Raw genomic sequence first — 17,330 nt, forward strand, 5'->3', positions numbered from 1 at the left:
CCGCAGTTGCCACCAAAACCTCTTCGCTTCAGAACCAGCCCCAGCCCGCTTCTGTCCTTGACGCGCAACCCGAACGACACCCGCGCCCTCCAATCGGGCACAAAATGGCGGGCGCTGCCGCAGCCCGCGGCCATCTTGGCACTGGGACTGCATGTCCCAGGCGGCGCCGCGGCGCCAGGGGCCGCCCGCCCGCCATCTTAGCGCTCCCTCCCCCGGTGCGGCGGGATTGAATGAGTCGCTGCCCGCCTGCCCGCCAGCCCAGCGCCATGTCAGGCACTCCGAGCCGCGGCACTCCCGGCGGGACCCCGTTGTCGCCGACCCGCATCTCCCGGCTGCAGGAGAAGGAGGAACTGCGGCAGCTCAATGACCGCCTGGCCGTTTACATTGACCGTGTGCGGGCACTGGAGCTGGAGAACGACCGTCTGCTGCTGAAGATATCGGAGAAGGAGGAGGTCACCACCCGGGAGGTACGGCCGGAGTTGGGGCCAGCAGCGACTGCTCCTGTGGCGTCCCCCGCCTCCGTCCCGGGGCGGGTCCGCGTCCCGGGGCTCGCCCGGCCAGCTCCTGCCTGTTCTTGCGCGGCGCGGGGTGAGCTGTGGCGGGTCTGTGTGGCCGCCGCGCCATGCCCGTCCGCCGCGCGGGGAGCGGCGGCTGTGGAGACCCAGCGCCTACCCGCGCGGCTCCTCGGGGCGGCCGGGAGCTCTCTGGCCGTGGTGTCGCGCTGAGGGGCTGCCGGAGACACACTGAAGGCGTCTGAGGCCGGAATTCTGCACAGGGAGGAGCCCGTGCCGGTGGCGGGAGCGGAGTGGGGCGGACGCGGCGCTGCAGGCGGTACTGGCGGCTCCCGCGCCGGCCGGGCCGCAGCGCAAAGCCTCTGCGGGTCCCTTGGCCGCGGGCGGTCCGAGCCTTCCAATGCCCCGCGCCCGCAGCACACGCGTACTCTGGTACCGGCGTGTTGGGTGTCCCCTACGGCCTCTGTCTTGACGGCTGATGCAGTGGGATGGGAGATTTGAAAGGGTTTGGACTGGCTTTGCCTCTGACCGTAGGAAATCTTTAACAGACTCCGTAAACACTCGGAATCAAGTCCGTGTAAGCGACTTTGATTTGTTTCCTCGAATTTTGGAAGCAAAACAGCATGATTTTTTTTCCTAAGCTTTGCCTTTCCCTATTCTGTGATGTCTGCTTTCCGCGGTACTCTCCTGCCCCCGTGGCGGAAGGATGTAGTCAGTGACACACTGGGGACAGTCCCATCCTGTGCAAGCCCAAACCCCTCGGCAAGGTGCGGTGTCCCACCACTGAGATGATGTTAAGGTGCTGTGGAAAGCCTATCAATGAACAGCCTGGACTATAACTTCTGGGATGTGAAGGATCGCTGTGCCATTGTGTAGCTTTTAATTTTTTTTGGTCTTTTTCCTTTTTTCACCCCTTGAGATGGTGATTTGATGGTGCTCGGGTCGTTGGGAGGAGGATTTGATTTAATTTAGTTTAAGTAGAGCAGGTGTTATAACGTCTTATTTGGAGATGGTTTGGAGTACCTGCAATCAGTGCATGTATCACTTAATGATACATTGTAACTTCCATGCTTTCAAAATCGTTAGCTATTTCTAAGCATGAAACATAATTTACCGTGTGAAATCATGCTATAAACAAAATAAACACATCTAATTTAGGGAACTTCTAAGCTGTAGATCGCTGGAGGCTAGAAGGAGTATCCCTTTGAAATGTGAGAGGGAGAATGTAATTTTATTGACGGTACATATGTGCAAGAGTAAGAGGACAAGCAGACAACGTAGATATAATTTCATTAGACTTTTAACATGAGTTTAAAACAGTTTGTAACAGCGTACTGTGTGAGCAATTCTGAAAAGTATTCTGATGCAGTAATCAGAAAATAAACTTGAGAATATTGATAGGAACCTTTTGGTTACTTTGAGCTTTCTGCCTCTGGTGTTTTCATCCATCCAGACTTCAAAAAGGTCCGAATCCTTAGATATAACAAATTTCTTCAGGATTTATCAAGCTCTTCTTTGGCACTGAAGCTTTGGCTTGTCTCTGGACCTCCTTTGTTAAATATTTTCCTCATCCCTTTAGGAAGGTTTATTTATTCTTTACATATGTCCACAAAAGGAAACTTTGTAGTTTTATTGTTTTAGTGCTGGGTAGTGGACATTGGTTTAGGATTGTGGAAGCAGTAAGCCTTCACATAGTTGTCAGATTTGCTATTTACTGGAATGGGAGAATCCTGTCCTTTCACTTTTGGGACCAACCTAGTAAATTGGATTTTCTGGTGACAATTCAGTAAATTCCAACAATTATTAACTGTTGGAATTTGCGTTCATAAAATGATTAGGCTTAGTGTGAAATAAGATATTAATTAAAAATAAACCCTCCAAATCCCACAACCTCCCCCAAACAAACCCCAAAGCACCTCTAACTTCTGTGTAGAAGTACAGTTAAACATAGTCCAGTGAAATTTGCATATTGTTCTCTCTGCATTATTAAATCTTTATGTATGCAAGCGTCTAAGCTCTGCATGCTTATAGGAGACTATTTTCTTTTTCCACAGTGTTCAAAATGAAAATTCCCATTTGTTGTTCTCAACTGTGTGTAAATTTGAGTCTGATATTATTTACTATTTATATACTATATATATATATATATATATATATATATATATATATATATATATACTATTTACTATTTATAAAAGCTAATTGAATATTCTATTATTTTTGGCTTTTCTTTGGTTGTGGCAGATGATGTCACTGTGGTAGGTGGTATCATGCACGTTGTAGGAAGCAGACAGGAAGCACTGCTCACCAGTCGGCTGTTGGTTACTACCTGAGACTTTTGGCTAGAGAGTAGATGACGGGGTCCGTGATCAAAGGTGGATTTCTCAAAGTTAAGGATGGCTATGGCAAGCAGTGTATGGAACCATGGTTATCACGAGAGAGATGTTTGTTCTTTGCTTGTTACTCAAGTATCCCACAGGGACCATACCTGAGCTTGCAGAGACCGTTATTTACTGACATGACATGCCCTGAGTAATGGGTTACCGTTCCTGACACTCCCTGCCCCAATCCTGCATGTATGGGACCAGTTTTGATACGTGCTCAAAGTTCTGGTTTAGGGTAGTGTCTTCTGGATGAGAGAAGTTCTACTGATGCTGATCAGGCAAGGAGTGTAGTTATTGTTCTGTCAGAGATTTAATCATCAGCTGATGAGGATGTTCTTTTTCCTCGTTTTTTCAGTCACCAATTTGAACAAGACTGCAGAAAGCAGCTGTTTGTGTGGCAGTCTCAGCATGGTCTTAGAACAATATCATTCCTGTTCTTTTTGATGAGCACAGGGCTGCCATCTCTTAACAGCAGAGAAGAGGAGCTTTGCAGTTGGTTAATCTTTAGTTCTTTATTAATTATAGCCTTTTTCCTAACCCTGTCCAATGCTGCTTTACTTGTATGCAGTAGGCGCCTAGGGAAATAAAAAGTGTATAATGTAAGCTCTCAGACAAATGCGAAAAAAAAGTTTGCAGATGTGGCTGAGGGAACCTCTAACTCATTCCTCAGTCCTCATTCCTTCTCTGTTTGCTTTCCTCCATCACTTCCGTTGTGTAAGTTAGCCTGTGACAGAAGAGAAATTGAGCTCATCCCCTTGTTTTTCTACATCCTTAGTACATGACTGATGCTATTCTCTCTGTGTTGGGGTCACTCTTGCAATAATCTAATTTGGGGGGCTGGGAGGGGACATGCTGGAAGAGCTAAGAGAACAGTCCTAGAGCTCTCCTCAATTCTGTTTTACTGACTCCCTGCCCTCTTCTTCAGTGCTTATGGTTGTAGCCTTCTGGAACAGATGTTTTGATGAGGACAGGAGGGATTACTGTGCTCTCCGGAGGACACCCCATTGTGCTCACCCTCTCAAAGGAGAATTAGAAAAATAAGATCCTTGGGAGCCTCAGCTGCTGACAGCAATTGCCCTTGTAACAAAAGGAGGATCTGTGGGGTTCCCACTTCACCCGTGTCTTCCCATCTCTGTGGGTGTGAGTGCAGGTGGCTGCAATCTCATGTGGTTTTCTCTTACCTGCCAGTGTTGGAGCTACCATTGCCCTTTGTGTGTACCATGTGTGGTGACCAGAGCTACTGTCCTGACCAGGGTATGAGGGTCTGGTGTTGCCTAGTTGTCACCTGCAAAACACATGCTTAGATACTGCTGTGGACGTTGGGTCACTCAAGTTGCACCCTTTAAAATATTGGGTTAAGTGGTTTTCTGATGCTGTAGATGTCATCTGGGAGGTGACATAACACGCATCTTCATTGTTCTTGAGAACTTGACTGATATTCTTGGTGGGCCTGAACCATAGCTGGCTGGCAGTCCTTTGTCAATCTATAACTGGCTAAATAAGAACATACTGAGCCACACCTGGTGGGAATACACTTGTGTTTTGCACGTTAATGTATTCTTATGAGATTAATGTTTCATTAGCAAATTTGTCTGGAGTCACTTGTGGTTGGCTGGAACTCGTTTCTTGCCTAGCATGTTGGTTCAGTGCCTTCTTGATGAGTTTCAGGTCTTCACTGAGTGACACCTTGCAGCTTTTCTCAAGTGAGGTTGCTTTGGGAGGGTCTGTGTCAGTGTGTCTGCCCTTGACCCACTGCCTAGTGAGCTCTGAATGCTCCCAGCACAGGTAGTGAGAGCATCCAGCAGCTGTGTCTTTCAGGGTCTGCTATGGAAGCGTCTCTGTTTTATTTTTCTATTTCCTTGTTCCCTGTGTTGCCCAATTGCAAACTCACAGGCTCTTTTGCCAGCAAAAGAGAGGGTGGAAAAATGAAAGCACATTTGTAGTGCAATAAGGGTGTCTAGATCGGCCTCTGTGCAGGAAGATTTACACTTGGGCGCACATAGATGTGAAGTGGATTGGGCTGCAGCATGTCCTTTTGTTTTCTGCTGAACATTTTGGGTTTTTTCTGTTGCCTTCAGATGGGGTTTCCATTTTTACAGTTGAGGGACCCATTTGCTGGCCTCACCTGTCATCTGGGAAGGTTTGTTGCTGCTTCCCAGGGCTTGTATTCTGGACATTGTAGAGGGACTGCTGAAGCTCAGAGGGCCAAATGAGTTTCATCCCTTCTGCTCTTCAGTAAAGGGACCAGTGCTAGTGGCAGGAGGGACATGAAGAGTATCAAACATAACTACATGGCTCTGGGTGATCATTGGAGGTTAGGGGTGGGTTTTGTTTGGGTGTTTTTTGGTTTGGCTTTTGTTGGGATTTTATTTTGTTTGTTTGTTTGTTTTGTTGATTTTTTCCCTTTTCTTTCTCTTGTGGCATTTTTGTCCCATTTTTTTCCCTAAGAGACTGGAGCTATAGATACTTGAGGAAGACAAAGAACGTGGCCAAGATGTGGGGAAAGGGTGCAGGTGGCTGCAGTCCCTATGGTGGGAGGCTTTCTCTTGAGAATTTCAGAGACACTATGCTGGGGGCTCAGGGACTGGGCTCAGCTCCTCACTCACTCTAGGGATCGGAAGGCAGACAGTTGGGCTGCTGCTATTGCAGGGAGAATTCACTGCCACTGCGGGGTTCTGTCCTGCACTGCTTCTGCTACCAAGGGTGAGCCTTTGCTTATAAGAGCGGCCATTGAACTGTGACCTTTTCAACACCCGACCTCACTGGGAAGGATCCTCATCATCCACTCGGGTGCCCCCAGGAAAACCAGGAGCCCTTAACCCTTCTGAAGGGGTGTCTCCCAGCTGCCACTGCGCAGCCTCGCTGTTTTCCGACTTTTTGCTACACTTTGAGGGACACCCGCGGTCTGCCTGACATCTGCCTCTACTAGCACAGCTCCTGAGTTTTTGCTGCACTGTGTTTGCCACTCTGGGTGTGCCTACTGCTGCTGTACAAGCTTGCTGCTCCGAAGTTCCTGCTCCAGGCCATTCAGCTTCCCAAGTGGCGCTGAGACCGGCTGCCCACTGAGGGTTCGCAAAGAAAGCCCCTTCTCTCGCTCTCACCCGCCATTACCGTGTGGAGGGGCGGCCGAGCTGGCGCCACAGCGCCCCCTGCAGCCGCGGGGGAATCATTGCACCTGCTTCGCTTGGCCGGGAGCCACCGGCGCCCCTGCCGGCTGTGCCTGGAACTGCACCAAAGGGGAAAGTGCCTGCGGCCGAGAGAGGCTGGCACTGGGTCTGGGCTCGGGGCTGGCACTGGGTCTGGGCTCGGGGCTGGCACTGGGTCTGCGCTTGGGGCTGGCACTGGGTCTGCGCTTGGGGCTGGCACTGGGTCTGAGCTTGGGGCTGGCACTGGGTTTGTGCTTCTGTTTGTTGTTGCTGCTGCTGTTGTTTGTTTGCCTTGTTTTACATAAACATACTACTAAAGAACTGTTATTAGTTTTTCCATATCTTTCCCTGAAAGTCCCATAATTTCAAAGTTATAATAATTTGGGGAGAAGGGGTCGTATTTTCCATTCCTAGGGAGGAATGGAAAGACAGTGATTGTCAGTGGCGTCAGAGCCCAGGTGGTGTAGGGAGAGTGAAGGGCTTGAGGATAGCCAAGCAGATCCTGCAGATCAACTCTGGATTACACGACTGCTGTTTGCAACAGGGTTTTGGATTCTACAACAAACCAACAAACCCCAAGTGCTAATTTAGGCTGGGTGGAGAATGGATTGAGAGTTGCTCTGGGAAGAAGGACTTGGGGCTGTTGGTGGGTGAGGTACTGAACCTGCTCTGACCATTGGCACTAGCCCCCAGAAACCCCCTCTGTGATGGGCTGAGCCCCCAGTGTGGGCAGTAGGGGAGGGGAGATTCTGCACCTCTGCTCTGCTTAGAGAAGTTTTGGCTGCCCCATCCCTGGAAGTGTTCAGGCCAGATTGAGGCTTGGACCAACCAGGGATTGTGGAAGGTGACCCTGCACATGGCAGGGGGTGGAATGAGATGGGCTTTAAGGTCTTTTCCAACCCAACTCATTCTGTCATTCTTTTGCCATGGAACTGTCTTTCAGGATTCACAACTGCTTCAGAGAGACAGGATCCACCTGACTAAATGTCCAGCATACAGCTGGATAACCCTGTCACACTCTGGGTGAGGAACTGGCTCATGAGTTGGGCACAATGGGTTATAGTGATGGAGGGACATCAGGCAGACATTGGTCACAAGTGGAGTGCCATGGGTCTCCAACCTCAGTCCATCAACATCTTTATCAATGATCCTTGGATGCAGGACTCAGAGAGATTCTAAGAAAGTTTGCCAATAGCACTAAATTGGGAGGAGCTGTCAACACCTGCAAGGGCAGAGGGGCCCTCCAGAGAAATGCTGACCAACCAGAGGGATGGGCAATCACCAACCATATGAAGCTTAACAAGGGCAAGTGCTAGATGCTGCCCCTAGGATAGGGCAGCCATGGATGTGTAGATGGACTGGGGAATGAGAAACTGAAGAGGGGCTACAGAAAGGGGCCTGGGGTTCTGGTTGATGGCAAGTTGGATCTGAGTCAGTGCCCTGGAGCCAGGATGGCAAACCATGTCCTTAGGGGCATCAGGCCAACTGGGTGAGGGAGGGGATTGTGTCTCTCTGCTCTGCACTGGGGCAGCCTCACCTTGAGTTTTGGGGGCAGTTTTGGGCACCAGAGTATAAAAAAGACATTAAGCTAGTAGAGAAATGTCCAAAGAAGGGCCACAAGGATGGGGAAGGGTCTAGAGGGGAAGCTGTAGGAGGAGCTGCAGAGGGTACTTGGTTTGTTCAGCCTGGAGGATACTGAAGGGAGACCTCTATGCAGTCTTCAGCCTCCTCATGAGAGGCAGGTACCAGTCTGTACGCTCTCATGACCAGTGAGAGAGCTTGGGGAAACAGCATGGTGCTGAGTCAAGGGAGGTTTAGGTTGGATGTCAGAAGGTTTTTTCCCAGGAGGTGGTTGGGTACTGGACAGGCTCCCCCGGGGAAGTGCTCAGAGCACCAATCTTGCCAGGGCTCAAGGAGCATTTAGGTAACACTCTCAGGCACAGTGTAGGATTGTTAGGATTCCCTGTGCAGGGCTAGGACTTGGACTCGATGATCCTGGCAGGTCTAACTCAGCATATTCTATGATTCTATGAAAGTTGTTTTGGTATCCTTTCACAGAACCAAAAGTAGCGATCTTACAGGGTCAGTACATTTTAGCTGTATAATACAACTTTCAGGTAATCTTGTCTTATAAAAAATATAAAGGTATGGAGGACTTCAAGGTGCCTCATGCAGTCTGTATTACTGATTATATGATAGGTTATTTTGGGACAGGAAAAAGTCTGTAGTTCTTTATCCTCTGAGATAGAGACAAGAGTGGAAGCTCATTTCTGAACAGTTCACAGTTCTGTAGTTTGTGTGGTTTCAGACCCTTTGTAGTGGAAGAACAGCAGAGTCAAAATGGGTCCTTGGGCTTGTATTCCACAAAACATCTTCAAGTGTTTAAAAAAAAAAAATCTCCCAAAGCAGCAATATTGGGAATAAGGGCAAATAATTGAAGTTAAGATTGTAAGGTGCACTGATCTAGTTCAGTTTATCTCTTGGGAAGGTTTGGACATTTCAAACATAGTATGTTTTGTTGCCGTGGTAATAAAAACGAAATCTTCAGGTTGCTCGTTAATTGAAAATGTTCAGTATAGAATGTTCTTAAATGGCAGAAATCATACACCCTTTTTCAAAGAAACTTGTGTGTAACCTGGTCCTATGTTTCAGTTCTTTGATAGTTGTTGTGGTGGTCTCATACCCAAATACTTTTTTTTCCCCTTAGGTGAGTGGAATCAAGAGTCTCTATGAGTCTGAACTGGCTGATGCTCGAAGAGTTCTGGATGAAACTGCCAAAGAGAGGGCTAGATTACAAATTGAAATAGGAAAACTGAGAGCAGAACTTGAGGAGTTCAATAAAAGGTGAGGAGGGTATTCAATTTCTTTTCTTTCAATTAGAATGGGCAGAATTTGCTGTGGAAATGATACTAATGATGCTTCTTAAAACACCTCCTGGAAGCAGATCCATGAGAAGACACAGGTTTGTCAGAGGGAAAATCCGTCAGCTTGTTGGTACAGCTGGTCAGAGCACGTAATTCCAGCAGTATATACACAAGTGTATTTGTAAATATTAGATTAATGTCATGTGATGTGAGACTCAAACAAATGGCTGTACTTGCTTTGTCCTGTCCCACCTCCCCTTACGTGAATGCGCATGTGTGCAGCTGCTTGGTAAACTGGATTGAGGAGGAGATCTAGATTAAAATTCATGATCCATCCAAGGATGGTTCATTAATGATTTTTATTGTCTGGTTCACTCTATGAGTGATGGGAGAAATGGAAGAAAAGGGAAGGAGTTGGCCCTGAGCAGTTTGGGAATATGGAAGCAGTGTTGCCTTGAAAAAGACATGAAGCTACAATGTAAATGTGCTGGGAGAAGACCTTGTACTGACTAAATTTTTTTAAACTGCCTTTCAGCTGGTATCACAGAGAATTGGCATAATAAACTAGTTCCTGAAGCCAAGTAGAATCCATTATTTCAATTTCCATGGGAATTATTTGTAATCGAATTCTGTTTAGCGGTAGAAACTTCATTTAAAAATTAATATATGTAGTGGAAAAATCAATTTTTGCTTCTAATTGAATTTTGCTACCTATTTTAATATATAAGATTTGGGAATTACAGATTTTTCCTGAGCAGGTCGTTATGTACATCACCTGTTTATCAATATTGTCAGCCATAAAATAGGTTTTAATCTGGCAGTGCCACTAAGGCCTACTGTCTCTCATCTCTCTTCATTTGCAACTAAGTTGTTATAAAAGGGCTAATGTGTTTCCCTCCCCTGTCTTTTTTTTTTTTTTTCTGACTAGCTAGTTGATTTATGATAAAGTATTTCACATTTTATCTGTAAATTTTGCTATATCACTGGATACTCATTTTCTCTGCTGGGCCCTTTTTTTAAAGTCAGCCATTAGAGATATTTATGAATTTGCCCTAAAATATCTGTCCAAACATGAAATAGTGATAGTGTAAGCATCTGATAGTGTAAGCATTTGAGTTGGTGTAAAGTCTGTTGAAGCACAGCCAATACCATAGGCCTGCATGTGGTCAGGCAAGCCATGTGCTGGTAGTTGTGGACTTGGTTAGCTCAGCTTTTGTTAACCATGAAAAACTCCTCTGGTAACTAGGTCAGCAGTAAAACCCCTGAAGTGCAGTGAGGTGAATCCCACCCAGCCCTACTGGAATGTTCCTGTTGGGACTGTTTATTCTCTTCAAAGCCTCAGGCCAGCAGTCTTGGCATTTATTTTGGATAGTGTATTTTGCATGGCAGTTGGCATCACATGGACTTTAAGGTTGTCTCTCTCATCTTGTGATACCAGTTACTCTTCTTGCTTGGGTTTTAAAGCAAACCCCATAAGAGAGCAACAGTAGTAACTGGGAATTTGGTTCACCTCTCATATTTCTCTGTTTTGATGGAGGTAACCTTGTAAGAAGTATCTTCACTTGGTAGGTAATGAGAATCCAGTTGATTCCAGTTCTTTAGACTTTTGATAGCCCAAAGAGATTGTACAAATACCTTGTGGTGGAAAATTGTACATGTAAAGCGATGGAGATATTGTTTTCCCCTGGATCACCCCCCTCAACCATTGTCTGGACAACTGAGTTGCCCCTTACCAGTCACTTCAATGATGAATTGTACCAAACTAATTTCAGCTTTTTGTTTGCTTGCCTTCTGCAATAGATGAGGAAAAAATACCTGGTTTTCTGGGTTCCTCTCTGTGTTTACAGTTCATGGCAGTAGAGTCAAATTCCTCAGCTTCAGTGTTTCTTCTACTTAATTCCTTCCAGTCCATTGAGATGTTTGTAATGTTCTTGGATTGTTTGTGGGTTGTCTAGCTTGTGATGTGGCCAGATTTTAAATATGACTCTTGTAAGTGAAACTTTCAAATTTTTGTCTGATTTGCAGTGCTCACTTGACACCTAGCTCATTACTGAAGCTTCCCTGTCTATGCTGACAGTCAGACGGTGCTTCTCTCAGTATTGTAGCAGTGGGCCCCTGAACGGGGAATAATGAGCATTGACTCCATGATTGCAGAAGACTGATCAAATGCTTTATTAAGCTACACTACACTATACAGAAAACCTTTTGCCCTTGCCAGACAGTCCGATACACACACGTGGATCCAATTGGTCAATGAATCAAAACACCATCACCAGAGTCCAAAGAGGAAGCTACCTTTTGATAAACAATCTCCATAACACATTCCACATGTGCACAACAACAGGTGCAGAGATTAAGATAAGAATTGTTTTCTCTGTGCTTTCTCATAGCTTCTCAGGAAAATCTTGGGAGAGAATTAAGTCTCTTTCTTTTCAGAGAATATGTCATTACCACATCTCAGACCAAACTTGCTTTGAGAACTGTGTAGTGGAAGAGTAGTTTTTTGCATAAGTTTATATTCACTACTATTGCCTCTCTTTCAAGCTCCTAAGAGAGGAGAGATTTAAGGATGCCTGCACAGTCTGGCCAGGAATGATCCCAAACACTGCCATTCTTTTGTTTGCTTGGAATAGGTTGGGTTGCTGGGACAGGAGATAATAGACTTCCCTCGCAGTATAGGATCACAGTCAGCCTCCTGGTTTATTGGCAGATTCCCCATTTCTTTTTTTCCTCCCAAAGCCTGGGTTTGTGAGCATGGAAAGTCGCGAAGGCACTGGAGATACTCCAGGGAAGCCAAAGGGTACGTACGGTTGGAGGTGGTAACATCAGGCCTAGTTTTGCCCAAAGGTGCCTGAGGCTTACCCTGTGTTTAGTTCCTTCCTGGGGCTGTTTACTTGCACAATTTCTACTTGTGAAGCAGCTGACCAACCTGCATCAAGAGTCTTGGATAGGACACAAGGATTTGGGACAGAGCCTGTGGTCTGGGAAAGAACAAGTTTTTTCTGTCAACGTAATGGATGTAAGAGGAAGCACTTCTGCTTATGTCTTTCTGTATCATCTTCAGATACAGGTAACACTACGCCAGGGTTCCATGTGAGTGCAAATTCAACTCTCAGGGTTTGGAATCTGAGGCACATATTTGTTTATTTTAGATTTTTTTTCTCTTACTGTGTTACCAATGTTGTTAAGATTTTCTGGGGGATTTTTAGTGTTTGAGATAATTGGATATAATTTTCCCTACTAAGTCAACAAGAAGCATCCCAAGGCTTTTTCTAGAGTCATTTGTTGCAGCAGGGTGGTGGTGAGGGTGCCGTGACCTTCCTGAAGAGCGTCCTGAGAAGGATGGCTCAGGGGCACAGGCATGTCCTTCTCCCAGTGATCAGCTCTGGCTTCTTCTCTTAGGCGATGTGGAGAAAGAGACTGGGGCTCTGTATGGTGTTCCACGGAGTAGTGACCTTTATTAAAAGCAGGGCCCTCTGTAAAGGGAGCCAGGAACAGAAGCTCTCTGAATTGGGGAAAACCAGGGATTTGTGTAGGGAAGGTGAGGGGCGGGACAAGACCAGTAAGCAATGGGATGTGGGCTCAGGGGTGGAGCATGAGGGGAGGGACTCAGGAGCAACAAGGGATTAGCATAGAACCACAGAGGCCTCTGGGGGTGATATTTGCTCACCCAAAGTCAGTGACTCAGGGGTTAGTCCTCCAGGGGAGTGCAGCAAGCCCTTCTTTGGCTGGCTCTTCAGCCCCCACAGTTTGTATTGCATTGGACCAAAGGTCTGCTTAGCCTGTTAATTGATCTCTGTTAAAAGCCATTTTTCCAGAGAAGAGAAGAATGTAATATGCATAGCAACAGTTCTCTAGAATACTCTTCCAGTCTTCAGCAATTCCCTTCAGCAAAGGGACTTCCTGATGTCCAGCTGGTTTCTGTGTAATAGCCATCATGGATTTGCATTTCATAGTGTGGCCAGTATTCTGAGACCAGCTGTTTGTGGAGTTCTTAGACATAGCAAGGGGATTCTGAGTTTATCTATGTATTGTATAAACATGTTGTTCAGTCTGCCTGCCCAGTTTCATTTGTTAATTTATCTCTTTTTTTTTTTTGTATTCTCCTTCATATCTGCTAGGATTTTCTCTTTAATGATCTCTTTTTTTCCAAGCGGAAACATCTTAGCACTTAGTTGCTTCTACTCTTGAAGGTGCTTTGTGCTTTCAAACAACATTTTATCCTCTCTGTCACTTTTACTGTTTTAGTGTATCCTCTTGGGAAGGAAAACTGCAGAATTGGAACTTCAGCCAGTATTCAAGATGTTATTGTACCATTACAGTGTTCTATGTCTTGTTCTGTATTTTATTTATGAATAATTTCTCAAACACAGCTGCATTTTGAATGCTTCTGAGCTGTTGATGTGTGAAGAAGGGTAAGCTCCAGGTAGTATTTTACATTAGACTCAGAGATGTCTCCCGAGACCCCAGTGAGTGGCAGGAGTGCTACAGAACTCAGAAGTGTTTTGTGGTAACCATATTTGCTGTGGCCTCTTGAGGCAGAGGTGAAATAAGGCCCTCTCAGAGCCCTCCTGTGCAGGGTTTTTACCCCTGCTTACACCCCTTGCCTTCCTTTACAAAAGCCAAATTAGCTCTGAATTTTCAAATTCTTTATGCATATGCCCGCTACTTTTCTTTATTGATGCCTTTGTCTAATTTTACCTATGCAATCAGAGAAGGATTTTGTGGGGGGACTTTATCAAAGGCCTTTCAAAATATTGTCCAGACAGACAATATTCATATCCCTTCCACAATAAAGTGACTCCATCAATGGGCAAGGGAAGGCCCACTAGGTTGGTCAAGCAGAGCTTGGAGAAGCTGTACTGGATGTCTTGAATCATTTCCCTGTGCTCTATATGCCTTTGCAGAGCTTTTGGGAGGATCTGTTCCATGATGTTCCCAGGTACGGAGGTGTGGCTGGCAGTTCAGTAACTCCTGAAGTCCTCCTTCCCATCCTTTTGAAAAATGAGTGCAATGTTTCCCTTTTACCTGGGCCTTCATCTGGCTGCCATGAGTTTTCAAATGTCATGGAGAGTGGCTTGGCAGCTACATCAGCCAGTTCCTCAGGGCTCTGGGGTGCATCTTGTTGGGTCCCATGGACTTGGACTCGGGTTTCTCCGGTGGTCACAAACCTAACCTTTTCTTATAGTGTGAGCTATTTTGCCTTCCCAGTTCCTGTTTTGTGGTCCATCTACTGGAGAGGTTGCCATTGAAGGCTGAGGCAAAATAGTTGTTAAATACATCAACCTTTTTCTCGTCTGAACCACTTTGCCAGTCTTGTTCATCAAAGAAGTACACTTGCTTTGACCTTCCTTTTCTGGCTAGCATACCTGCAGAAGGTCTTCTTGTTATTCTTGGTGTCCCTTGCCAAGTGCAACTTCAGCTGCATCTTGGCCTTACTGACCCTATCCCTTCACAACCAGGCAATGACTCCATACTCTTGCCAGGATACCAACCCATACTAAAACTGCCTCTTCATTATCTTCTTGCCTTTTAGTTTCACCTGCTGGTCTCAACTCATCCATGCTGGTCTCTTGCCTTCCAGTCCTGAGGATCAAGAGCTCTTGTGATGTAGAAAATTTCCTAAAAGATCTTCTCCCTTGTCCCTGAGGGCAGTTTCCCAGCGGGTGCTATTGACCAACTCCTTGAACAGCAGGCAGTTTGCTTTCCTAAAATTCATTCTTCATTACTCTTCATTTGACCCATGTCTCTCAGGACTGCAGGCTGCTAGACTGCATGATCACTGCAACCCAGGCTGCCTCCTGTCTTGACATCACCGATTGGCTCATTTCTGTTGATGAGTCCAGTATCTCATCTCATCAGGTAGAGCCATTTATTACCTGGCTTGACAAGCCAGTAATTTCCAACAGTACTCTCCAACAGCCTCCTTGATTGCCTGCAGGTCACCCTGCTACTTTTCCAGCAGATGCTGGGATGGTTGAGGTCCCACAGCAGGATGAGTCTATGCAATGCCTCCTGTAGCTGGAGCAGAAAGGTTTCCGTTGATCAGCCAGCCAGGAGTAGATGCCAACCACAAGGGTTTTTGTTGTTGCCTTTGTCTCTGATTCTTACCCATAGGCTTTCAAAATGCTTATGGCTGTTCTTTAGAGACAGCCCTTCACATTCAATCCACTTCTTGGGGAGACAAACTCCACCCCCCCTCCTTCCTCACCTATACATTCTTGACAGCTTGTAGCTATTGATAGTTGAAGTCCAGTCATGAGATTCATTCCACCAAGTTTCACCAGCAACTAGGTTGCAGCTTCCCAGCAGCACAGTGGCTTCCAGCTCCTCTTATTTATTGCCCACCCTGCATGCATTGGTATAGAGAAGCAGCTGGACTGTTGGCTGTATCGTCTTCTTAGATGAATGCCCCTTAATTTCTTGGCAGTATTTTACATGTATTTCCATGCTGGTTCCTATTATCTCAGGAGCCACCAGCTCATCATCTCTGTAGGACTTCCAGAGTACCCTGAAACTGAATGTGAAACTGCGGCATGATGAGGGCAAGGGGTGGGAAGCGCTTCCTTCTAATGAGAAAGAGCAGCCAACCAAAACGTGTGTGGTGCAGTTGATGCACTGAAGGGAAGGGATGCCATCCAAAGAGTTGAGAACAGGCTGGAGAAGTGGGCCTGTGTGAACCTTATGAAATTTGTCAAGGCCAAGTGTAAGGTTCTGCATATGTGTTGGGTCATTCCCATCACAGACACAGGCTGGGTGGAGAATGGATCAAGAGCAGCCCTGAGGAGATACAAGTATCGATGGATGAAAAACTGAATTTGAGCTAACAATGTGCACTTGCAGCCCTGAAAGCTGATCAAACCCTGAACTACATCAAAAGAAGTGTGGCCAGCAGGTCAAGGGAGGTGATTTGCCCCCTCAAGCCCACACAGAGTACTGCGTTCTGTTCTGGGGACCCAACATCAGAATAATGTGAAGCTACTGGAGTGAGTCCAGAGGAGGCCGTATGTTCTGGTGTTTTGAGGGCTGAAGCCCCTCTGCACTGGAGCCAGTCTGGGAGAGCTGGGGGTGTTCACCTGGAGAAGGCTCCAGGGAAGCCTCAGAGCCCCTTCCAATGCCTAAAGGGGCTCCAAAGAGAGGGAGAGGGACTGGGACAAGGCAATAGTGGTAGGGCAAGGGTGAATCGCTTCATACTGACATAAGGCAGTATTAGATGGGATACTGGAAAGAAATTCTTCCATGTGAGGATGGTGAGGCACTCAATCATAGAATCATGGAATATCCTGAGCTGGAATGGACCCCACAAAAACCATCAAATCAACTCCTGGCCATGCACAGATATCCCAAAATCCCACCCTGTGCCTGAGAGTCTTGTCCAAACTTTCATTGAGCTCCAGAAGCCTTGGGGGTGTGATCATTCCCTGGGGAGCCTGTTCATTGCCCCATGGGGGAAGAACATAATATCTGACCAGCTGTGGCTGCCCCACAGCTGTGTGGAAGTGTTCAAGGCCAGGCTGGATGGGGCTTGGAGCCAACCCGGTCTAATGGAAGGTGTCCCTGTCCATGGGAGGGGTGAAACAAGATGAGATTTATGGTCCCTTCCATACATTCTGTGATTCTGTATATTTTACAACATCTACCATACATATATGTATCCACTGTTTGTACTTGAATGCAACTCATGAGTGTAATTTTTTTTTCTTTTGAACCAAGTTCATAACTAGGTTCATAAAGCAGTTGGGTAGTTTCACTTTATAAAGAAGTTAAATATCTTTAGGATATTCAAACACCATTTATATGATGTAAGGAACAGCTTAATTTTTGTTTAAAGATGTTTGTGTCAGGTGTAGGGACATATTTTTAAATCTAGAATTTAAATATTGTTGTAAAAATAGCCATTCTCCTATCATTCTGTAGTGTGTATGGTTCTATCCTATATGCTGTGTAATGGCTTCCAGTGTTTGTGGTTTTCATCTTCAGCTGTTTGACAAAACTGTTGACTACTGGAGGGAGGGGATAAGTGGAGGAGGTATGGATAGGAATAATTAATTTACTGGTGAGGTGCACAAGACTTCTGCTTGGGTAGAACACCACCCTTCCACAAGACTGTTGAACCAGACCTGGTGAAGTGAATAAGGTCCATTCATTGATAGCAGAGGTAACTCTGATGGTGTGGTGAAGGGAAGTCTCCTGTCCTGTTGTTCATGAGGTGTCAGTTCATATCTTTACCAGCGTTACTTTTCCCCAGGTCGAGCCAGGTCTGAAGGTCAGTATCTGTCAGGTGCCATCATTCTGCTTGTTTCAGCAGTCCTGCTGGAGCTGCATGCTCCTGGCTCTGAGAGGGGTGAATGTCATGCTGTGGTTTCCTCTGCCTGCTACCTACCTATAAGTAGGGACAGAACAACATGGCATGGCTTCAGACTG

At 46.3% G+C, this 17,330-nt stretch overlaps 1 protein-coding gene across 1 annotated transcript in view; it reads left to right on the forward strand.

The window, feature by feature from the left end:
* Positions 1 to 230: 230 nt before the first annotated feature.
* The window catches only part of LMNB2 (lamin B2), a gene marked incomplete at its 5' end in the record, with an annotated part of 36,533 nt that continues 19,433 nt past the window's right edge, over positions 231 to 17,330 (forward strand). Inside the window, 2 exons of the mRNA XM_084221092.1 lie at positions 231 to 467; positions 8,750 to 8,886. Coding sequence (XP_084077218.1) covers positions 231 to 467; positions 8,750 to 8,886 — 374 coding nt within the window. The remainder of the gene's footprint in view (positions 468 to 8,749; positions 8,887 to 17,330) is intronic.

Source organism: Fringilla coelebs, assembly GCF_963513975.1.
Source record: "Fringilla coelebs genome assembly, chromosome: 24".
NCBI lineage: Eukaryota > Metazoa > Chordata > Aves > Passeriformes > Fringillidae > Fringilla > Fringilla coelebs.